The sequence below is a fragment of the Trichosurus vulpecula genome, chromosome 3 (assembly GCF_011100635.1).
Source record: "Trichosurus vulpecula isolate mTriVul1 chromosome 3, mTriVul1.pri, whole genome shotgun sequence".
NCBI classification, from domain to species: domain Eukaryota; kingdom Metazoa; phylum Chordata; class Mammalia; order Diprotodontia; family Phalangeridae; genus Trichosurus; species Trichosurus vulpecula.
The window spans coordinates 227,692,662-227,718,233 of record NC_050575.1 but is presented as its reverse complement, the minus strand read 5'-3'; the positions used below and the strand labels follow the sequence as shown (position 1 = coordinate 227,718,233).

General features: G+C 37.8%; 1 protein-coding gene across 1 annotated transcript in view; it reads right to left on the bottom strand.

The window, feature by feature from the left end:
• CDH13 (cadherin 13) overlaps nt 1–25,572 on the bottom strand; it is a 1,345,123-nt gene that overhangs the window by 307,113 nt on the left and 1,012,438 nt on the right. Inside the window, exon 7 of the mRNA XM_036749176.1 lies at nt 21,599–21,777. Coding sequence (XP_036605071.1) covers nt 21,599–21,777 — 179 coding nt within the window. The remainder of the gene's footprint in view (nt 1–21,598; nt 21,778–25,572) is intronic.

Genomic DNA, 25,572 nt, shown 5'->3' with positions numbered 1-25,572 from the left:
CAGCTCTTTTCCTTTCACCCCTTTGACGTTGGGTTCTCTTTGGACATTCAAAAAACATGGATTGTCTCTTTAGCAGCACTGTCCATGTCAGCATCAGGGAGCAAGGTATAGTGGAGGGATCATGGACATTATGGGATTCCTTAAATGCTAGGATGAGTCTGTATTTTATTCATAGTTCATAGACGTAGAGCTGGAAGGGATCTAGTGCAAACCTCTGAGGCTGGTGGAGATTAAGTGATTTGCTCAGAGCCATACAAATTGCATCAGAGATGAGATTCAAATCCCAGACCCTTCCAGCGTAAGCCATTTTTCAACTATAGCTACAATCTTCTAAATTGTCTAAACTGCCATGAAATGAATGAAATAAAGTAGGAGACTTTGAGGAGCAGTGCTTAGGCCCCTACCCAATTCATCTGAAAGGAATGAGAGAATTCAGAACTGCAAGATGTGATGATTTCTCAAAACTTACTTCTTTACATCTTTAAAAAGTTTTGCCTTTAAAATATGAACTGCTTAAAGAGAGGAATGTTTTGGCTTAGGGCACTTATACATGGAAGCCAACCCCATCCTCCACATCACATCTCCAACTTCTCATCTTACAAGAATTCTCATTTACAGTTTTGGCAAGAAATAAAATAAAATGGGGATGATGAAATTTGTGGGTATATATATATCATTGGGCATCATCAATTCAAAAGTGATTTATTAAGCTCTTACTGTGTGCCATGCACTGTGCTCAGTACTAGAGATTGAAAATGAGAAAAAAAAAAAACATTCCTTGACCTCAAGGAGCTCTCAGTTTAACGGTGGGAGACAACACAAGCAACTATCTGCAAAGAAGATATATAGAGGATCATGTGATATATTGATTTTTGTCTAACTTGGCTACCTGAATGGAGGCAGTCAGCCCAATTCTCCCACACCTACTCCTACAAAAACTTAAAAATAACTTCAGATGAAATTATGATTAAAAACATGAGAAGCTAGAATAAATGACTTCATCCTTCCAGAATTACACAAAAATGAAACTAGTATTCCATAGGCAACGTGGAAGAGGGCCCACCAGGAAAGTCAGGGTCAGCACAAACAAACAAGAGAGTAGCTTCCTATTGCAGAGGAGAGCCAGAAACAAAATACAACTTGAAAGATATTATATCCCAAGGCAGCTAGAGTAGAGAGCTCCTATTAAAAAAAACAAACAAACAAAAATTTGAGTGGTCTGCATTCCATTTTGTGGAACTCAAATGTGTCAGGGAGTAGAAATAACAGAGTGGAAGTAACCAATCTTGCTGTGGGAGCACCCTGACTAGGATAAAACAGGCTTAGAAGATCAGAGACACCATAGAAAACACTGAAGATCCAGTGCTCTGAACTTCAAAGATGACATGAGTGGGGGGGTGACAGCTTAAACAAATCAGTGCTCATAGAGCGGGCACAGTTCAGGAGATGATCAGCGCAGGAACCCCAGTGACCAGGTCAAGATGAGCCAGGGCTGAGCATCCTACTTGAAAATGCAGCAGGGGGCAGAGCCTGGCCATATCACAAAGACTCATTTCAGGAATTAAGGCTGGAGTGATAAGTAAATAGAAAGAGATATTGACCAGTATGAAAAATTATTATAGATCCAAAAATATCCATAAATCCAATCAATAAGAAGAGAATAACTCCAAAACAATTTCAAAGATTCAAAGAATAAAAAAGAGATTATCTACAAAGTCTCCATAAACACCTAGAATAAATGAACTAAAAGATAAAACCTGAAATAAAGTCTGTGGAGTAAGAGTTAGAATGACAATAAATAGCTTAGAAGAGAAAGTGCTAAACCTTACCCAACTAACAGATTCCTTGAAAATTATAATAGAACAAACATAAGTCAATGACTCCAGGAAACAGAAATAAGTATTAGGACAAAAACAAAAGATTAAAAAATAGAAAAATAAGATGTAAGGTGTCTGAAATAAAAACATGACCTGGAAAACAGACCAAAGAGAAGGAACTTAAGAATCATCAGACTCCTGGAAATCATGACAAAAACAAACAACCGCAACAAAACAACAAAGAATTCACAGACTACGATTTCAAGAAATCATGCATGAAGATTACCCAAGGTTGTTAGAAGCAGAAGGCAAAGTAAAAACAGAAAGAAACAGCCGAGTACCTCAGCAACTTCTCTAAAGAAAAATGAAAAAGGATAAGTCAGGAATAGCATAACCAAAATTTATAGTATTTGGGTTCTCATACACTCACATACATCCACCTGTGTATATATTTACATATGTATGTATATCAACACGTGAATGTGGGAACATATATGCATATAATATGACACATAATGGAAAAAACCCTGCTCTCAGGTAGCTCACGGTCTAAATGGGAAAAATAACATACCGTACAGAGGATCTTTCAGATATCAGTCAAACGGATACAGTGGCAAGGCTGATGGCAATGCATCTTTAATATAACTTTCATTGACAAAGAAATCAAAATGAAATAGATACCAATGAAAATGATGTCATTCTAATCTATCTATCTATCTATCTATCTATCTGTCTGTCTGTCTGTCTATCTCATGTAGCCAGAAAGAAAGAAAGAGTCCAAGTAACAAGTAACTACTATGAAGAATAATACAAGATCTAGCAGCTTCTACTTTAAGTAAGAGAAGATCTTGGGTAAAAGAAATATGCTTACAGATATGTGTAACTTATTTTTGCAAAGCTGTGTGCAATCATAGAAGGGAAAATGTTCCTTTCATGAAATACTATACTTTCAAGCATTCCTGATGAAAAGAGAAGAGCTGAGTAGGAACTGTGAAATGCAAACATGAATCAAGAGAAACCAAGGATGGTAAATTTGTGAGAGTAATTGGAAGAGAATATACAATGATGAAATGCCAGCATTTTGATGGAGGGAAAAGAAACAGGGAGAAAGAAAACGGAAAAAGGGAAGATGACCCATAAACACTGAATTAATAACAATCAATTCAATTGAATTCAACAAGAATTTTTTAAACACCTATGTGCCAAGTGCTTGGGGATAGTCTCTGTGCTCAAAGATCTTATATTCTATGGACGGAAACTTCCACATACCCAGAAAAGTAAATACACACACAAGCACACACACACACACACACACACACACAGAGTAATTTGAGGACATGCGTAAAAATGAGGTAAAGAGAAGGCGCCATTTGTAACATGTGGCATTGAGTTGAGTGCGGTCATGAAAAGAACACGTAGTTTTTCCACAAAGGTGGAGTGAGGTTAGAGAGTTTTTCAGGCCTAGGGGACAGTCTGTGCAAGGCACAGAGATACAAAAAGGAATGTCATGTATGGGAATGTTAAGTAGTTAGGGTGTGCCCTTTGGTCTGTTTCTCTAGTGTCTCCTCTACTTGTCTATTTTAAGGCGGGGCCAATTGTTTCAGCTTTCTTGGTCTTCAAATATTTCATCTGATCTAGTTTTCTGGATTACAGACAAAAAATGAATGGAGGCAGATGTTCAAAGAGCTAAATCAATTGCAGCATTTACACAAGCAAGTTCTTGTCTCTTCACACAACCTGACAATTGCGGATCAGTGTAGAAAACTGAACCTCCTCACTTTATCCCACACAGAGCTAGCAGCAGCAGGAAGCTTGTGTCTGGAGTTTGGGGTAGTCACCATTAGATAGAAGGCGATTCAGTTTTCTAAACCAGAATAGATGACTAAATAATAATCTGGATATGAATAAACTTTGATTCAATATAAAGCAATACTGTATATGTACCTATATATTTTATATACACATATATGTTTGTGTGTATTGTGTATATATTCACTCCAAATGAAAAATGCAATGGCGCTATGCATAACCACAGTTGGGCAGTCATTCCACAATTATATGTTTACTTTGTACCAGGTACCATGCTAAGCACCAGGAATATAAATACAAACAGAAAGACAGTTCATGCTGTCAAGGAGTTACACTCCAGTGAGGGAAACGAAAGCTGAAAGGGGTGTGTGTGTGTGTTTGTGTGTGTGTGTGTGTATGTGTGTGTTAGGGGTAGTGGTGGTGGTGCAGTAGATGAGGTACCCCTGGGGCATGACAAAGAAAGTCTGGAGTGCATCGTGAAGAGTAATGAAGACACCTTGGCTTGGGCCACCTCTTTAAATCGAGGTTCTAGAAGGAACAATCCAATCAGAGGGAGGAGAAGCAGGGGCTGGGAGTCTTACAGATATGTGGATTCCACGGCTGGAATGAACTTCCAGAATGAAGAGGTTTCTGGTGGAGAATGTCTGGAGAGGAATCTGTGAATCTCTAAGGGATGGGTCTTAGAAGCTTAGGAGAGAAAACTAGGTGGTGGGATATGTATGATGAAATCCATCCCTTCCTTCAAGATCCAGCTCGGTTGATACCTCCTCCATGAAGTCTTCCCTGGTCCTCTCAGATCAAAGTGATCACTTTTTTTAAACTTATTTGGCTTGGATCTGTTCTTTTCACTGTCAAGCCCTGACTTCTATAATATTTACTTGTGTACATATCAAAACTCCCCCTTTTGCCTTTCCTTTGCCCTCTACTCTTGCTTTCAATTAGAATGCAAACTCCCTGAGTTCAGGAACTACATAATTTTTCTCTTGCATTTGGGTATATAATTAATTCTTGAATTCAATTAAATACATTCCCCTGAGTCCCTCAGAGAATTCTCAGAATCACTGTTAGGCTTTGGAGTGAGTATGATAGAGAAGAAGGGAATACAATTTTGCATTCTCTTTTTTCACCCACTATACCCCAGCCTCCATAATCCAGAAAGCTAGCTTATTTGTCTGACACAAATATAACCTGGGACTCTGGGTCAGAGGACCATATAGATAAAAAGGACATTCCATTGTATTTATTGATCAGGCAGAACAAGGTCCTCGATAAAATCTAATACTTTACTGTCAGTATTTCATTTACATGGATAAAGAAGTTTTTAAAGCCATCTATATCTACTTTTTATATCTACTTTTTAAAAACAATTTTCTAAACTAAGTACATTCATTGACATGAAAAATGAAGGGAAAATTATCCTAAAGAAAATATTTATGAGTAAAATGTATAATATTTCACAAAAGCCTTGCTAATGTTACTGTCTAAATAAACTCAGTGAGACTGATGCCCCGAAACAAAGAGAGGTGTTTTTCTTCGCAAGACTGAACCGTATGTACTTGCAGTCTGGTGTAAACATGATGAGAATGGACAAATGTTAGAACTAGATCAAAGTAGCTTAAAAGCATTCCGCCCCCTTTTAGAATACAAACCTCTCAACCTTCCATTTTAAGCACAACTACTTTGTCTAAGGGACACGCAGTTCTTTCTCTCATTCACTCCATGTCAGTTGCTTCACACCTAGGATTAAAGCATAATTGGTATATAGTCCTTCCTTAATTTTGAAAATGAAAGGCACCATAGAGACACAAGTCAGTGAGAGGTATTGGGTAGAACATGAACTTTGGAATCAGTATGACCTGGGTTAAAGATCTGCCTCTGAGACTAACTGTGGGATTCTGAGCAAGTTAGTGCCCTGCCAACTCTCTATCACTCTAAATTGCAGAATAAGTACAGTTCCACATTGGTAAAGGGAATTTCCTCAACAGTAACTCCCTAAACCATAGCTGTCAAACAGACAGACCACAATATTCCTGAATGCAGTGGGAATCAGATGAAAATGAAACTGGGAAATATTGAACAAAATAAATAAAAATACAATAAAACATAGATAATGCTAATATGTCCTTTTCTAAGCAATATATAGCTGCAGAGAGCCTTATACATTGCATTGCATATGGCTTCTAATTGAGTTTGACACCACTGCTCTATGCTAATAAAACCACAGGACCATTCCAAAATAGACAATTGACTAAGAGAGGCAGCATGATATATATATATATATATATATATATATATATATGATAGGACAGCTTTAACATCAGGAAGGCTTGGGTTCAGGTCACACCTCTGACACAAACCATGTGTGACTATGGATAAATCACTTAAATTCTCATTAGCATATGGGATAGTCAATGATTGTGTGTTCAGCTGAGTTGTTAATCAGCTCTGTCGATATTCCCCTCACCAATTAAGTTAGGAGGATAGAGAGACAGAGAGACAGAAAGGCAGAGATAGAGAGACAAACAGAATCAGAGAGAAAGAGAGCCAGAGAGAAGGAGAGACTCATTTGGACGTCTTTTTTTACTTGAAAGCCTTTTGATGACATAGGCAAAGTTGATCTTTTTGCTCTGAACCTACATAAAATCCCTTTTCCAATGAATTTCTTGTATTGAGCATATCACCTAAAACATTTCAAGCTTCATCTCTGCCATATCCAAGGATGCTTGAATCTTGTAAGAAGAAAATGAACATAAATCTTGAGTAAGATGTCCTTGCATGTGATTTACAATGGAAAATAAATGAATGGTCTGTCAGTTACCACAGCTCACCTGAAATTCTGAGCACCAGGTAGTTTTAGAAATCATTTCCAATATGAAAATACAGAATAAATTATATTCATAAATCTAGTATCTTAAACCAGATGGCACATTTCATATAGAAAGAATAGGAATTTCCCACAAGATTGTTCAGAATATAAAATATACTGATAAAGAAGCAAATTTGCACAAATTTTGAATAGTGCTTGATACATGAAGCACACTAAAGATACTACCAAAATATTCATTTTAAATCATTCTTGTCAATTAACTTTGATTTAATTTGATGAACAATTATGTCCCCACTGTGTACAATGAGCCTTTTACAGGTTGTTTCATGTTTCTATATTCTTGGAATATTTCTTCAGAAAAAACAAGTCACCCATCAGCTACAATAAACAGGAGAGAATTGGAATTGTATGGCTATCATTGTTAAGTCAATAGCCCAAGATAATCGAATGAATGAAGTATTTTCTAATTTTTTTTCTCTCTTAGCCTTCCAGATTGTAATTCAGCATGGAGGTACAGGGAGGGAGGGGATTTTTCTTTCTGCAACAAGAATAGGTAATAGCAATTTCAAGGAGAAACTCATGAAAAACTGAATATGCTTGCCCAGGGAGCATGAAGCTTGCTGAGCTGGAGTTCCTGGAATTGTGTTTCTTTCTATTTCCTTTTCTGAACACTTGTTGTTCAGTCGTTTTAGTCATGTCCTACCCTTTGTGACCCCATTTTGTGTTTACTTGGCAAAGATACTCAAATGGTTTTCCATTTCCTTCTCCAAATCATCTTAACAGATGAGGAAACTGAAGCAAACAGGGTTAAATGACTTGCCCGGGGGTCACATAGCATAGGCCAGTATAGAGTTCCTAAAGATGAACTTTTACTGCCCAAGTAACTAGATAATTGATAAAATTCCTACAAAAACACATAATAAAAATTGGCATGAGGGTATTCAAGGGCCGAGGAGAGTGAACTTGACAAGGCACATTGTAAACCTTGGGAATGACTTTGTGTGTCATCCCAAGGTCAAGGGTTACTATCAAAATTTCCTAAATTAAACTAGAGATTCAAATTTCCTATATTTCATAGTTGATCATTGGGCTCGTAAAATGAGAAGCCTTCCTCAAGAGTTTCTTACTTTGACAAAGAAAATGGTTGCCAACAGAATATAGAACATGCTGATGAAGGGTTAAAGGCATTCTACGTGAAGGATAAAAGAACTGGGCCTTGTCATTCTCCATTTGGATAAGGATTCCCCATAGGATTGTTATACTGGCTTAATTGCTGTAGCTCACACATAACATTCCATCTCCCACATCGCTGGCATTTGCACAAGCTGACGTCCATTCCTAGCATATGCTCTTTTTTAAAATTACCTTTGTCTCTTTTAATACCTTTGTTCAGTCATTTTTGAGTTTTGTCCAACTCTTCCTGAGCCCATTGGAATCCCTAGATTAGCTCAAGTTCTACTTTCTAAATTTTTCCTGATCATTGTTGCTAGTGTCTCCTCTCCTCTCTCAAGACTCTGTATATATTTATATATACTTTGTATTGGTCATCTGTGAACATATTGCCCATCTTCCCCACCCCACCAAAAGAATATAAGCTTCTTGAAGGCAGGGATTATTTTTGTTTTTATTGTTGTCACTTCATCCTTGGTGTTCAGCTCAGAGCCTGGCATATAGAGCCTTTTAAAAAATATTTAGTGAATGAGTAGATGATTGGATGGATGGATGGATGGATGGATGGATGGATGGATGATGGTTGAATAGAAGGATGGATGGATGGATCTGTGGAACTAATTGAATATTCACATTACTTGATTTTCTATTGTGGCCAGAAATAGTTAAAAGGCAAATGAATAAACAAGCAACATTAACTATAGAGAAGCTCATTTACTTGCTGTGATTTTCATTTGATTTTAATTGATTGTGTTCTCTGAATGACTAGTAAAAGTAAACAGATAATAGGCTCTGGGAGCTACGATTTTGTGAATGCAAAACCACAGAGGACCTGAAATGTGGGATAGCTTTTCTCATACATGTGAGAGGATTGTTTTCTAGATAACTTCATCAGAACACAGTGAGTTGATTATATTTTGGGCAATGATAAAATATGTCTCTAAAACAAGCCTAGTTTTGTTTAATGCTCTCAATAAACACATTTTTCCTTCTCCTAAGATGTGGAAGAGACAAAACTCAGTATAGCACAATGGTGATAATTTAAGCAAGAACTGTAACACTTGGAGAAAAGCTCAAAGTATGACTCCAACCAAAGACCAAAACCAGTGTTCCTATGTATTTCTATGTGCCAGTGTCCTCTGAACTCTGAAACCATCTTGCATGAATGTTTAGAGAATACCTCAGGAGACAGATGCTCTAAAGAATAGATGTAATTTTGACAAAGATCAAGACTTATCATATCCTACACTTCATGACATTCTCTTTTCTTAAGACCTCAGGTACTTCACAGAGCAATATAATATGCAAGACTTTCCTAGAAATGCATACAACACAGAGGAAGAAAAAGACAGGGGAAATCACCCAGAAATAGCAGGTCCCCAAAATTATTCTGCTTTCTCTGACATACGAGTTTCATCTAGCTTTCTTTCTCTACCTCTTCAACAAAGGCTTTGTGGAAATGATAGCATTGACCATCCCAAAAAACAAACAAACACACACATTAAACAGGAGGTCTGCCCTTTCTGCTTTTTATCTGTTGCTTTCAAATATCCTCAAAACAAGTGTTCTTTTCTTCCAATCTACTGACTGTAGCTACTTTTTCCTCCTCAGTGGTTCAGTTTCACTGGATTCTTTTGTATAAGAATGTTTTTGTTAAGAGGGTGGAACCCACAGAAAGACAATAGATTGAAAAACATGCCTCCACAAGTCATATCAGCTGTTACACTTAGATCATTAGTAAAAAAATTTCTGTTCAAGTCACACTAATATTTTCTGGGTAGAACTTTGAATTAACTATTCTGAAAGCAATTTGGAATTATTCTAAGAAAGTTATTAAAATGTCCATACCCTTTACCACAAAGATTTTATTGCTAGGCCTGTTCCCCAAAGAGTTCAAAGATAAAAAGGTAGTTCCAGTATGCAGCAGTATATTTATTTCTCTAATTAAAAAAAAATCTTACTTTTATATTCAGTTTTAAATTTTCTCCATCTGTCCACTCCCTTCCCATACATTGAGACAATAAGAAATACAATACCCTTATACATATAAAATCATACAAAATTTTCCTCATTATCCTTGTTGTAAAAAAACAGTAAGAAAAATAAATAAAAATATTATAGCAGAATATTTATAAGAATCATTCAACCAGCATCCATTTACTAGTAACTTATTATGTATCAGGAATGGTACTAAATTCTGAAGATATAAAGGGGGAAAAAACTGTCTCTGCCCTTAAGGAGTGTACATTCTAATGGGGAAAAGAGCACATACCCAACAGTGTATACAGTAGACTTACATAGACAAAATGTAATCTTTGATAAAAAAAATTCCCTCCCCTGGGAGGGAAGGCCTTATACAAAAGATGTCACTAAACTTGAGAACTGAAATAAGCCAAGTGTTTGAAGAGGAAGAAGGCAGGAGGGAAAATTTTCTAAGAATGGGGAAGCAACAGAGCAATGGTAGAGAGATGGAATACAGAATGCCATGTGTGAGGAAAGAAAGTAGGGCAGTTTGGCCAGATCCCTGAGTGTGTAGATAGGAATGTGCAATGTGTAGGCAGACTGAAGAGCTAGGAAGTGGTCAGGGGTTTGAAATGCTTAAGCAGGGAGTTTATAGTCGATCTTAAAGGTTATAAGAAATCATTAGTTTATCGAATGGTGGAAGAAGACAGGATTTAAGAAAATCACTCATGTGAAGGATGGACTGGAGTGGGGAGAGACTTAAGGCAGAGACTCTAATTAGGAGTCGATTATAGTAATCCTAGTGATGAAGGTGGCAAGTGTATGAGGGGAGGGAAAGGGGCATAAAGTAGAGACGATGTAAAGATAGAAAAAATACGATTTGGTAAATGATCATATGTGAGAGGAAAAAATCATCATATGATGAGGAAATGAGGACAACACCAAGCAGTGCTTAGTGTCTGTAATAGCAAAGAAATAGAAATAAAATTAATTGCCATCCATCAAGGAATGTCTATACAAAATTTAATACGTAAAAGTGCTATGACTATTACTATGCTATAAAATGAATAATAGCAATAAATATGTAGGTATATATATATATATATACATACATATATACATATGTAATATGGAAGACTAGTGTGAACTGATGAAAAGTGAAAAACAAAAAGAACTAGGAAAACAATACACACGATGACTCTAACAATGTCAACTTGAACTTTAATAATAACAACAAAATTGAAATTGAAAATTGTAACTACAATCACTAAGCTAGGCATAAAGGAGAGCTATGACAATATACTTTCCTCCCTTTGGAGACATAGGAGGTTATTAATATGGAACAGTGCACAAATTGTTGAGCTTGATTGATATATCAGTTAGTTTTGCTGAGATGTTTTTATTTTTTCTTTTCTTTTATACTGTTTGTTATAAGGACCATATATCTTGCCCCCTCTCTTGTTCCATCCAAGTGGGAGAGGGCAGGAGGTCTATTATTAACTCAAGATGATATAAAAATAATTTTGTTTGGAGGCAATCACATAATGTCTATGAGTCTCAGTTTCCTCATCTACCAGATGATTATTATTTTCTTTTTAGGCAATCAGGGTTAAGTGACTCTCTCAGAGTCACACAGCCGGTAAGTGTCTGAGGCTAGATTTGAACTTAAGTCCTCCCAACCCCAGGGCTGGTGCTCTATCCACTGGACCACCTAATTGCCCCAAAAGTAATCTTTTTAAAAAATAATTTCTTCAGGTATGAGTTAGACTAAGTGACTTTTGAGGTTACAAGAATTAATGGTAGAAAAACACCTTCAACTTTCCTCCTCCCCTCCTCCTCCCCTTCTTCTTCCTCCTCCTCTTCTACCTCCTCTGATTTAATTGATATAAGGAAATCCCAGGTGGGAAAAAAAGACAAACAAAACAAACCCTTCCTCTGTCACTAATAAATCAGCACTTTCTTTACAAGCTGTAGTCTCAGAGAGACACAGATTGCTTGTCATTCCCACCCTTGTCTTTCCAACCAGACTGCTTTCCTAGGATTACATGATAGAGTCAGAAGAAACATTAGAGTTGAATCCAATTTTCTCATTTTGTTGATGACAGGGGCAGCTATGTGGGTCAGTGGCTACACTACTGGCTTTGGAGTCAGGAGGACCTGAGTTCAAATTTGGCCTCAGACAAATTAGTGTGTGACCCTGGGCAAGTCGCTTAACTCTGATCATCTCAAAAAAGTCACTTAAACGTGATTGCCTCAAAAAAAAGTATTTAATCATTTTGTAGATGAGGAAACTAAGACATTATGTGACTTGTACTAGGTCACACAGCTAGTAAGTATGTGAGTTAAAATTCAAACACATTTACCTGTCAATTACACTGTCTATCTTTTGTACGTACATAGTTACGTGGATGTTGTCTCCCTCGTCAGAATGTGAACTTCTCAAGGGCAGGGCCCATGCTGCTTGCCTTTCTTTGTGTCTCTATTATCTGTCAGGGTATCTGGCCAATAGCAAGCACTTAATCGAGAGTTCTTGAGTGATTGACTCAAGTCTTTCTCATGTTGTGTCCAGTGCTCTATCCAACATAGCGATGTTGTCTCTCAGGCTGGGTGGAACTGAGAATTCAGGGGGAACAGTATCAATCTTTCAGTCTTCTCTCTCTTTACAAAGGCACTTACTGATTCTCTTCTGGATGTAAAGAAGTGGGATCATGAAGACATAGTTTGTTGTTGCTTGGATATTTCAGTAGTGTCTGACTCTTTGTGAACCCATTTGGTGTGTTCTTGGCAAAGATGTGGTTTGTCATTTCCTTCTCCAGTTCATTTTATAGATGAGGAACTGAGGGTCACACAGCTAGTCAGTATCTGAGGCTAGGTTTGAACTCAGGAAGATAGGCCCAGTACTCTATCCACTGAGCCACCTAGCTGCCCTGTGGAGAAGGTAACAACTCAACAACTAAAATATTGAAAATACTGGTTAAAGCAATAAAGGCAGTAAGGTTTTTTTTGGAGTACTTGGCAACATGTGTGTAATGCTGACACAGACTTTTATTTTTAAAAAGTACATGCTGTAAAGATTAATGTGGGTTAACACTTTTGTTCAAAGTGAAAGCAAACCCTACAGGATGTCTTGTGTCTTCCATCTTTCAGTCCCCTGAGGTTAATATCTACAGCTACAATCTCCTTATAAAAGGAAGGAAATATAGTCTAAAATCAAATATTGAAAGTTATACCCTCTGACGTTGGTATAAAACAACTTGAGGACTTTCCGTAAGTGGCTGAATTGATAATTAATGAACATTTGAGGAACCAAAGTCAGATTTGAACAGTTCTTTGCATGCGTCTTTAAAAGAAAACACAATACAACTACACTTTCCCAAACTCAGACTTACACCTGCCTTCCCTTATCAAGTGCCAGCTCCGCCTTTTCACAGAGCACTTGACATGCTCCACACCTGGGATCACAGGCATGCGTTGAGACTTTCAACTCACCCAAACAGAGGCAACTTAAAAATCAGTTTTAATCATGCAAATGCGCCTTTTTTCATACTATAAAAAAATGAAAATTGTCTTGAAATTTGGAGAAATTTCCTAAGTGGGTGGTTGCGGTGGGAGGAGAAGATTGGAATGCTACCGAATATGAAGCAGAATTTCAGAATGATGTTAAAGCTACTGGTCTGCGGAGAGTAATATTCTTCAGAAGTTTGATAAAGTCGTATAGATTTTAGGTCCCAGTTTTTGTAGTGTATTCTTCACCACAACTAACCTCATTCAAGTAGGGGGAATATCTATCTACTGGCCAGATCAAATGGTTTTCAAATTCCATGAAACACTAGTAAGAAATTCAATGCATAGCCTTTGTCTCTTAAAAAAAAATCTAGCCCTTAAATTTTAGTATTATTCTCTCAGCAATCATGCTGAATATGTGGTTACTAATCAGTGGATAATTCTGGCCTCAATTCACAGAGATTCCTTTCATTGAGATAGCTCTGATGCTGCAAAGATCGGCACTGAACTCGGAAAACCCTTATAGAAAAGTAAGTCTGCTTATTCACTTCCATCGATTTTCCAATTTCCATTAATTTGTGTTTATCTTTGGGCTGTGTAGTATTATGAGTAGAAATGCTAATTTGGCTCCCATAATTATACACTTGTTATAGCAAGAAGAGACCAAAATGAAAAGATTATGAACTCAAAACCCTTTAGTAGCCAAAATAAGCCCAAGGCATCCAATTATCTAGTGTATTAGCATTTAGCTAGGTAAATAGTGACTGTCCAAATATTTTATGTTAGTAAAATAGGACCAGACACATACGATTCATCAGATTTTTCTCTTTCCCTTCCTAAATGGAATATAGCACTGCCTAATAACCACCAAGCCTGGTTGGGGTATAAGCTCATGCTCCTTATTATTATTGACGTGATCTAATATGATATATTAATATAATTAATAGTGAAATAAAATATTATTGACTATGATATTATTAATAATGATGGTGATGGTGATGATAATGTTGAGATGATGAAAACCTTTGAAAAAGTTGGCAAGCTGCACTGACTAGAGGGAAGATATTAATTTTGGATCTTGCTTTTTGACTCCTGCTTGCTGTGTGGCCCTAGGCATATCCTTGTATCTCTTTGGGACTCATCACTTCTCAGGGATATCAATGCCTGTATCACATGACCCACAGGATTCATGTGAAGAGAAAAGAGGTAGGATAATGACATTGGATAGGGAGCTGAATTAGAAGTCAGGAAGTCCTAGGTTCACAACTTGCTCCCAACACTCATTAGTTGAATGACCCCAATAGGGAAAATAATAGCACCTACCTCACAGGGCTGTTTTGAGGATCCAATGAGATTCAAATAGATAACGTACATAAAGTGCTTTATAAACCCTGAAACCTTTATAAACAGGAGCTATTATTAGTAAATGAGATGGTGAGTATAAAATGCTTTGTAAAGCTTGAATCACTATAAAAATGTTCCCTATTCTTATTATTGTTATTATTGCCTCATGATTTTAAAAAGGATCATTTAGGGCTCTACAGTTATCTTTACGAGGAAAATACGGCAAATCACAGGGATGACAAGTATGGAAGGAATGGGGTGGTCTGGCCCCTCACATTCAGGGGACGAAAATCTAGTGGCCAAGAGCAGAGAATTGAGGAAGTGGAGTTTGGGACATACTAGGATGTGGCTTTCCCAAGGAAAGAAATAAAAAACCTACACCTATGGACTAGGCCTGTGTGGGATAGATATGAGAGAAGACAGAGCAAAGATATTTAAGATATTTGGGTTCCTCCTTTGCAGAAAGCTAGATATTGACATTCCTGTCTCAAGGCTTCAAGCATAATTTCCATTAAAGAGAAACAGAGGGGTTGGGAGAATTGTGTCTTTCAGAAAAGAAAAAAAATAGAAACTCCCATTTCTAATGCATCCAATAAAAAATTCAAGCATTTACCAGAGATAATGGAACAGAGAATCTGGAATAATTTATAGGATGCTGAGTTGTAGTTCCTTCAGTTTACTTTTGGGAAAATCTAGCTTTCTACCTCAGGGACTCTGATAAAGGTAATTAACAAGGTTGCAACACTACCCCTTTCATTATAAACAACAGTAATTGCCATAGGTGCGACTCTGCCCTCTCACTTACAGCCTCAGGAGGGGAAGCAAGGGAATGATAAAAGGGGAACCAACTTGGGACAATGTTAATTAAATTCAACTAGGTTTTCTTTTTTAAATACTAAACAGCAATATCCTTTCCTCAACATGCAAACCAACAGAGCTTCTGGCCATGGGTCCCAATTTTACATATGGATAGCATGAGTCAAGGAATGGTTAAATGAGTTCTTAGCATCATAGCTTTGCAATAAAATCCAAGTCTTTGGTCTCAATTATTTGTGTATGTGTATACACACACATAATTAATATAAATTAATGTATATAAATATATGTGTACAAATTTTCATGTTACCATCTACATTTGAAGGAACCTAGAAATGTGGCTAAGCAAATGCCAGAGACAATAACCTTGATTCTCTCTCTCTTTTTCTCGCCCCCCCCAACAACCCCCTGTGTGTGTGTGTGGGGGTGTGTGGGTGTGTGTGTGTGTGTGTGTTACAGTGGACAGAGTACTGGTCCTAGAGTCAAGAAGATCTAAATTAAAATTTGTTCTCGGATAGTTACTACCTGTGTGCCCTTTGGTAAATCACTTTGATTCTCCTCTCCTCCGTATCCTCATCCATAAAACAGAGATAGAAATGGCACCTTCCTCCCAGAGTTGCTGTGAGGGTCAAACGAGAGTCTATTTGTAAAGCCTTTAGTAGAGTGCCTGGTACATAGTAAGTACTCTAAATGTTAGCTCTTATTATATGCAGTGTGTATATATTCATACATATATGCATACACACATACATATATACACACATACTACTGCACTGTGCCATTGCTGCTTTGTCTTGTTTCAATTCCAGAGAACAGGAGGCCTCCTGGTCTGCCCCGTTTACTGCCTCTTTTGTGCGTTGCCTCCCCTCATCAGGTTATGAGCTCCTTGAGGGCAAGAACTGTCTTTCTTTCTGTTAAGTGTATCCCCAGCTCTTAGCACAATGCCCGGCAGATACGTGGCTCTTAATAAATGTTTATTACATTGGATTGGTTCTATCTATAGTATATACACATATATTCATGTATGGGCATGGGTTAATATCTACACAATTTTCATGTTACCACTTACACATGAAGAATGTGGTTAAACAAATCCCAGAGACATTGACCTTATCCACTTGCCTTACTTTGTATCTATACTTTTATCTCTGCCCACCCATTGGAGAACAGTAGTATCACAGGTTTTAAAAATCTGGAGAACTGGGACAGCTAGGTAGCGCAGTGGATAGAGCATTAGCCCTGCAGTTAGGAGGACCTGAGTTTAAATGCAGCTCCAGACACTTGCTAGCTATGTGAGCCTGATTGGGATAAGCCTGCCCTTTGTTTTGAATAATTTGGTACCTGGGGCTGAAATATAAGGCAAAACAGGGGACTCTTTCTGCTTGTCAGAGAGCAAAAGACTTTCTGCTTTTCCTAAAATAACTGCGAGTGGAGCTATGAACTGGTTCTGGTATTCTTAATTTGTATTTATATAAATAAAGTGGCTAAAATGTCTATATTCTTTGACCTTGAGATTCTCCCTCTAGGCATGTATTCCAACAAGGCCAGTGATAAAAAGAATAATTCCAGATGCCCTAAACCATTTATAGCTGTACTTCTTTTGTAGTAGCAAAGAACTGGGGGGGGGGGGGAAGTGGATGTCTATTTTAAAATTGCTAAATAAATTGTGGCACATGATTTTAATGAGATATTACTGCTCTATAAGAAATAACAAATGTATAGAATAGAGGCATCAAACATGAGAGGCAACACTCCCAAATGGGACAGAAGCAGATTAAAGTATAATTGGGAAATATTTAACAAAATAAATAAAAATGCACTAGAAAAATAACCTTAACATGTAGTTTTTCAAGTCAATACATGGTTCACAGGTATATTTTTGCACAGTTTAGTGGATGTACTTTTTTTAGTTTGATTCCAATGATATAGAACATAGAGAAGCATGAGAAGACCTGTATACATTAATTCCATGTTAGGAAAAGCAGAACCAGGCAAACAATATACACCATTATTACAATCATATAAATGAAAAAAAGCAGCAATAAGAAAACCAAAACTCATTGTTATGAGGTTGCAGTGACCAAACTTTGCATGAAATAATATATTTAGAATTTCAGCCCAAACCCTCCTCTGCAGAGACTGAGAACTATGGGTTTGGAATTTTGTGTATATTATCAGACTAGGTTGATGTGCTGGTTAGTTTGAATGCTTTTTTTTTCCTGAACTGTTGTTTTATTTTTAATTCTTTAAAAAAATTCTTTGTTATAAAGGATAGTTTTCTTGGAGAGGGAGGGGAGGGATATTTTGAGAAACGATGGTGCTATAAAACAAAAATCAATAAAAATTTAATTAAAAATAAAATAAAAGAGCTTGCACAAGTATATGAGTAAAGACTTTAAGCTAAAATAGCATGGCAGCACTTTAACAAAGCATTTTAGCAAAGCCAGAAGGTAGAGTCAGCAATGACTTCAGCCAATCCTGGTCTGCAGAGACTCCATTTCCAGCAGAACCATTCTGGTCAGCAAGACAGAAAAGCAGTGGTGGAGAATATGAGGCCCATAGGAAGAGAGCTAGTCCAGCAGAGACTAGAAGACTATTATCATTGTGAACTGCATAAAATATATATAATCCACAAGATATCAGCAGTCCTACCTGTGGCACTGGGTAGTCACTTAACCTTTCTGGGCTTCAGATTTTCATTTGTAAAATGAGGCATTTGTACTAGATGGCCCCAATTTCCCTTCCATCTGACTGAACATAGTAAGGCCAAAGGATGAGGAAGAGAAAGTCAATAATAGCTTAAAGGTCTAAAGCTTGGCTACATGAGACAATAATATTGGAAATAAGGTATTCTTGAGGCAAAGCTAGTTATGGTGGGAAACTGATGGGTCTTATGTGTGCTGAATTTGAAGTTTCAACAAGAAACACTCAGGATAAGGTTTCAATGGAAGCTAAGGAGTCAAGATTAGAGCTGAAGGGAAGCGATAGAGATTTTGGAATAAATTACATAGAAATAATAATGATAATTATTAACATAATATAGTGCTTGAAGTTTATAAAGCACTTTACATATCTTAGAGTGCTTAATCCTTAAAACAACCCAGTGAGATGGGTCCTATTATTGTCACCATTCAATAATGAAACTGAGAGTTAGACAGGCTAAGTGATTTGTCCAAAGCCACATAACTATTAAGTGTCTGAGGCAATATTTAAACTCAGGTCTTCCCAACTCCAAGATCAACATGTGGAGTGGAAAAGGCCACTTAGGAAGAGTAGAGAGAGAAGATAAGAGGTTCTGAGGATAGAACAAGGGTCAACCCATATGTAAATCTTGAGTAGAAGGGGGATCCAGGAAAGGAACAAATAAAAATATGGCAGATAAGTTGTACATAATCATGGAAAGCGAGGAAGAAATTTTGTGGAAGTCAACAATGTTAAATGAAACAGAAAGATGAAGAAGAATAAAGCCTGGGAAAACTAAATGTTGTATTTAGGGATGAGTTGTGATCTCTCAGAAAAAAAATTCGTTAGAGTAGTGGGAATAGAAGTCAGATTATAAGGGGTGAGGAAATAGAGTCCAGATATAGTTCATACCTTTAAGAAGATAAGGAATGCAAATTAAGAGAAAAACAAGATGGCCACTTCATAAAAATAGGAGAGTCTAAGAATACTCTTTTTAAAGATGGTGAACAAGCCTTCATTATCCTGGGCAATATGATGAGGCCCACATTTAGGTGTATCTGGAGTACCATTTGAACACAAATATTAAGATGTGATCAGGCAGATGGAATCATACTGGTGGAATCCTATTACGGCTGCCCCCAGCCCCAATATTCCAACTTCATTATAGCAACAGGCCCACCCTAGCTGCTCCCCAACCCCCTTCTCCCCCCCACCAATGTTCTAACTTATTCCTCACTGCTCACTGGAACAACAAATGTGTCCTTGAGCTCTTAGGTCTCACAGAAACAAAAATCAGCGCTGTCCCACAGACCCTTTCCCGTGAAACAGGGGTATACAATCACAATCATCATCTATCTTGACCAGACAGAAGCACAATAGCTAGCCAATTGGAGGGCAGCATGAGTAGAATGTTTGACCACCAAACTGTAGAACAGGCCTATCCTATGATAGCGCCTGCACAGTTCCACTGAGGCTAGGACCCCTCCTCCATTACCTAATCCTTTAACTAACTCCTCCTTCCTTTTTAATATTAATCATATTCCTATATTCTCTGTAAATTGCTATTCTGTAATTACATGTTTACCCTATAAAAATCCATCTTGCTTTCTCTGAAACTGCTGGTTCTTCTTGGAACTTAGCCCACTCCATGAGAGTTGTCGATCTCAATAAATGCCTATACTTGGATTAGAGGTGGTCTGACTCTGAATTCTTTGAGATGGTTCCATCATAAAACATCATGAAACTGGAAACAGTTTTTTGGCCCCAGGTGGGCAGAGAATAAACCTCGACAATACCTTTGGGTATAATCAGTACTGGTAAGACTTATAGCTGAGGTTCTCATTGGAAGAGGAGAAGTGAATAGAGAGGGGGAGAAAATGAAGAAATGGAGGAAAGACAAAAGAGGGAAAAGTAGGATAAGGAAGGGGGTTAATGAGAATGATACTGTGGATGTTTTGCATTTGTGGCCTTGTCTGGCTTCACCTCCAAGGAACAAGATACATCCTGGTGTACCATTCCCCCACTGTCATTTTTCTGTCTCCTACTGTGTGTTCTCTCTTATAAACTCTATGAGGGCAGGGACTGGCTTTCTTTTTGTTAATTGGATTTCCAATGCTTAACATAGGATGAGGCATATAGTAGATACTTATTAAATGTTTATTGGATCAGATTGGTCTCAGGCAAGGCCAAATAGACTGGGACTCTGGCAGAGGTCAAGAACCTGGAAAGCTGTAACTGGAAACTATTGCTATAAGTTTGGATTGAAGTAAATGGTTTCTTCTTATCTACTGACAATTGGTAAATAGGTGGGAGCACAGAACAGCAGCCGGAGAGAACAGAACCCGGAGTCAAGAAAACCTGAGTTCAGATCTGGCCTCAGAGACTAGTTTTAACCCTTGGCAAGTCACTTAAGCTTTGTCTGCATTAGCTTCCTCAACTATAAAATTGGGATGATCATAGCACCTACTTATTGAGGTGGTTGTGAGAATCAAATGTGATGATATTTGTAAAATACTTAGCACAGCTTAGCACACATAAATACTTGTTTCCTTCCTTCCTTTCCTTCCTCCCTCCCTCCCTCCGTCCCTCCATCCCTTTCTCCCTTCCTCCCTTCCTTCTTTCCTTCCTTGGTGGCTCCTTCACTGAAGGAAAGTCTTTTCATTCTTAAAACAACATTAACCTCTTATGTTAAGTCCTTTAACTCCCCATAGTGACATATATGCTATTTAGCCAGAAACCCTTACTAGAAAATTCCATGCCTCTAAGTGTGTTGGTAACTTTTCTCAATTCAGCATTCCCACAGGATTATAGGGTTCTCAGGTTATCTTCCATTGGAGTCCAGCTTCTACTAGGTACTTCGAGGACTAAGACCATGCACAATAGGAATTAACCTGTTGAGGCTTCATTCTCGTCTTCTACTATCCTCCACCAGCTCTTCATCCTGAAGAGTCACTCTGGCCCTGGAATTCACACATTGGATCCTTTTGGACTTCTCCCTCTGAATCAATGGTTTCTACCAGAATCTCCATTTATGGAAAGTGCCCAGCCTTTTCAGGCTGTACTCTGTAATTCCACTATGGTGCCCCAGCTCTGCCTTTTCACTGTCCTTTAGAATGTAATCTCCTTAAGGATAGGGACTATTTTTTTCTATTTGTATTTGTATTACAAGTGCTTATCACAATGCCTGACACACAGTAAACAGCTCTTAATAGATGCTTAATGACCCACTGGACTGACTGAGGATAAAGGATATCTTATTTCAGAAAACATAAACAGAGAAGAACACAGCTAAACATGCATTTTAAATTACATAGAGAATAGATGAAGTCTTTTATATGAGCTGGCTTTAACCTCACTCAAACAGGCAACAAAGTTCAGTGAAGGGGGCTAGAAAGTCTAGTATGAGGGACATGAGGTATGTAGGAAAAGTCAAAAAATGCTGTGGGGCATCCTTGGTTATTAATAAGAGGATACAAGGTTGGCAGAACGAAAGGGAGGGCCCAGGATAAATTAAGATTAACACACAGATTCTTCATTTGATATGCCACTTCCAGCCATTGTTTCTTCTCCAATCTCAATACTACTACTCCAGTCCACATCATTATCTCTTACTGGGAATACTGTAACACTCTCCTTTTCAGCAGCAAGTCGATGGCTTTGAACTTACCTCTCGGTCCAACAGTGCCGGTGACACTACGGTGACTATGTCTCCTTTCTCAGGATCAATATAGAACATGTTGGGAGATGGCTTGTCAGGAGTCTGCTGCAGGATGTTGTATCGCAGGAGGGCATTGTCTGTGGAAGGGTCATCAGCATCAAAGGCTGTCATACGCATCACGGTGGTTCCTGCAGGGAATAGGATAGGAAGGCAGGAGATAATATTATGACTCACAATCAACATCAGGCAGGCTCTGCTTGCCGCAGATGACACTGTGAAGACTGTTTGACATTTAAAATTAAAAAGAAAATAACATTCACTGGATCCTTTACTTGTTTTCTTACTAAATTCCATGAAAGGATTCAATAAAACAAAGAAAAAATATATAAAACATTTTTGTTGTTGTCTTGTTCTTTAGTTATTTCGTCCATATCTGACTCTTTATGACCTTTTTTGTTTTTGGCAAAGATACTGGAGTGGCTTACCATTTCCTTCTCCAGCTCATTTTTCAGTTGAGGAAACTGAGGCCAACAAGGTTAAGCTGCTTGCCTGGATCACACAGCTAGTGTCTGAGACCACATTTATACTGAGGTCTTCCTGACTCAAGGCTCTGGGCTCTATCTGCTGGATCACCTAGCTGCCCTTATAAGTCATACAGTAGGCACAAAGTTGAACTGAGCTTTCCAGTTCTCTGGTCATGTCAGGAGTTCCTGTTCGATATTTATCAGCTATGGCCAGACGGCTATTAGACCGTGAGGCAAGGCTGAAGGATTTGATCACCAAGGTGTCCATATCATACCTGCCAATCTTGCCACCTTGAGCTATGGCCAACTGAAGCAACCATATTCTAGTCCTGACATTCTGCTACAATTATTTAATCATAGAATAGGCTTGTGCTTGGAGTATATGCCGAGTGTGCTCATGCAGCTCAGAGATAGGAGGAGTCCGGATAGGATCATCCATCTCAGAAGGAAGATCTACCAATCTGTCTTCCTCAGTCATCTAAGTTGATTGTATGTGTATGTGTACATGTGTGTACGTGTGTGTATGTGCATGTGTACTGCAAGTATCTGTTTTTGTATCTATACATCTATATACTCAACTATATAAGCTGAGTATATATATACACACACATATATCTGTGAACATATACATATGTGTATGTAGACATATGTGTATATGCAGGTACATATGTATGAATCTATGTATGTATGTATGGTATACATATATGTGCATACAGGCATATCTACATGTATAGGCACACACCTATAAATACATGTATGATGCTGTACATATATGTGTGTAGAAATGTTCATATATGTCCATCAAAATATTGAGCTAGTTTATTTTGAAGTCATTTGTGTCAATATACTATCCAGTTAATATCTCTTTCAGCTGTTTGAAGATATTATGTATTCATAGTCTACTAACCTGTTGCTTTATAATGCTATGTAACTTAGCTTATATTTTTAATGGAAACCAGTATTCCCCTTGGCTACTATGGCTGTTCACTCAGCAGAGAGATCAGAGGTTGGAGGACTGGGAAAGTTTCTGGGCTGTATGAGCCTATTCATCGTGGCAACTATTTCCTATCACTGAAGCTTCTCTAGGAAATGGTGATAAGAGGTGATTGATGCCTTTACTTTTGGTGATTTTTTTTCAAATGTGTTGCCAGCTTATTTGAAATGGTTCTATTGAGGACACTGTGATAAAAAAGTGTTTTCTTCCCACAAATAGCCTTTCTTCTAATTTGTCATCGATTTGATCTTTAATCAGTGTATGATCTGACTTCACAGAGGCAGACAAGTCTCTAATGACAGCTACCTTGGTCATTAGCATGTCTGCTATTCTAAGAGATAGTCAATTTTTTTTTTACATTTTCCAGTGTTTGCCATTTTTAGCACCTTGAGATTCTTTTCTTAAAGAAATTATTGTGAAGATGCAACAAAGTTCTTGTTTAATCACTAAACCTTCAAAGGCTATCTGAAGCTCAAAGCAGGCTTTGGGCTGAGCTTTGCAAAAACATAATTACAAAACCCCAACTGAGGATCCTTTAAAAGGTTATTTAAACAAACAAAAAAAGATGGAGGGGGGAGAACACCTATGTATATGTGCCAAGTTATATAGTGTAGAGAGTAGCCACAAAGAATGAATAGAAGCTGGGAACACAAAAATTCACAGAAGACAAATTCTAAGAAAAGAGTCAGGAGAAAAATACGTACAACCTCAAATGATTGTACATAAATACCCGAAATTCAGGCACCATTCAAAAAGAAGAAAAAGTTATATCTTAACACTAAAGTGAACATTTGGCTTGATCAATATCAGTAAGACTTAGCGTGGTGAAACTCCTAACAGGGCCATGGTTCTGGGTAGGTATTCTTTATTCTAAAAAAATAAGGTTAGTAAAATGGGATGGAAAGGGAGTATCATTATGGAGTAAGAAAGCCTATTCATATGATGGAATCTGAGAAAAGGGAGGAAAAAAAAACATGATGGAGAGTATCTTGGTGAAGGTTGAAGGTCAAAGGATGGAGAAGCAGAAGTGGTTTTCTATTTGAGTATTTACAGTCTAACTGGATAGAAAGGGAAATATTGGGGAGTTTTGGAAACATATCATAAGCCTGGCATAGAGGTACAGTGTCATAATGCTATGGGACTTCAATTATACATACATCAGCTGGAGCTCTCTATCTCTGTCAAAAGCAGAGCAGGTCATCATTTCTTAATTTGCCTTAGTGATCATTTCATCCTTCAAAAGTTGAAAGAACCAACAAAGGAAAACTACTCTGGATATGATTCTCACTAACACGGAGGGACTGATTACTGGGGGTGAACATGATGAGAACCTTAGGGGGCAGAGGGGGGATGACAATTTCATCCTAGAATTTGTGGTAAAGGAGAGTATATACAGCAATAGTCCGACATGTACACTCCAGTTCAGTAATTTTTCAGTCACGTCTGACTCTTCATGGCCCTATTTTGGGTTTTTTTTGGCAGAAGTACTGAAGTGATTTACCATTTCCTTCTGCAGCTCATTTTACAGATAAGGAAACTGAGGCAAACAGGGATAAGTGACTTGCCCAGGGTCACACAGCTAGAATGAAAATCTGAAGATACAAAGGGAAATAATTCCAATTATAAGGATCAAAAACAGGATTTGTCTGATCAATGTGGATGCACAGGGAACTCTCCAATCAACTTAGATCTTTAAAAGAAGTGTATAGAAAATGGAAGCAACACCAGATTTTTTTTATTTTGACCAATGGAATGAATCATGAGAAAGAAGAAACAGAACCAAAAGAAAAAAACAAAAAAAAAAACCCAAAAACAAAAACAAAAGAGAAGCAGAAAAGGCGAGCATGTAGTGTGCTTCAGTCTGTATTCAAACTTCGCAGATCTTTCTCTGAATGAAGATAGCATTCTCCATCGTGAGTCCCCTGGAGTTGTCCTTGCCCCTTTAGGTTGCTGAGAGAAGCGCAGTATGTCAGGGTTGGTCCTCACGGAATCCACATATCTGTGGCTGTGCACAACGTTCTCCTGGCTCTGCTCCGCTCACTCAGCATTATGTCGTGTAGGTTTTTCCAGGTTGTTATGAAGTCCGCATCATCCCCATTTCTTATGGCACAATAGTATTCCATCACCTTCATATACCACAGCTTGTTCAGCCATTCCCCAATTGATGGGCATCCCTTTGCTTTCCAATTCTTGGCTACCACAAAGAGAGCTGCTATAAATATTCTTGTACATATGGAAAAGTATAAATTAATGAATAAAAAGAATAAATAGTATCCTTTGAAGATAGTATCAGGAACACTGAAACTCAGGAGTTAAAGCTTACAAGGCAAGCTAAAGGGGACAAAAATGTTTATGCATTTTTTTTCTACTTATATTGGGAGAAAAGGGAATATCAAAATAGATAGAGGATCTTTTTTGGAGTAGGTGAGATGATTATTCTTTATGAAACAGAGAATGCAGAGTGG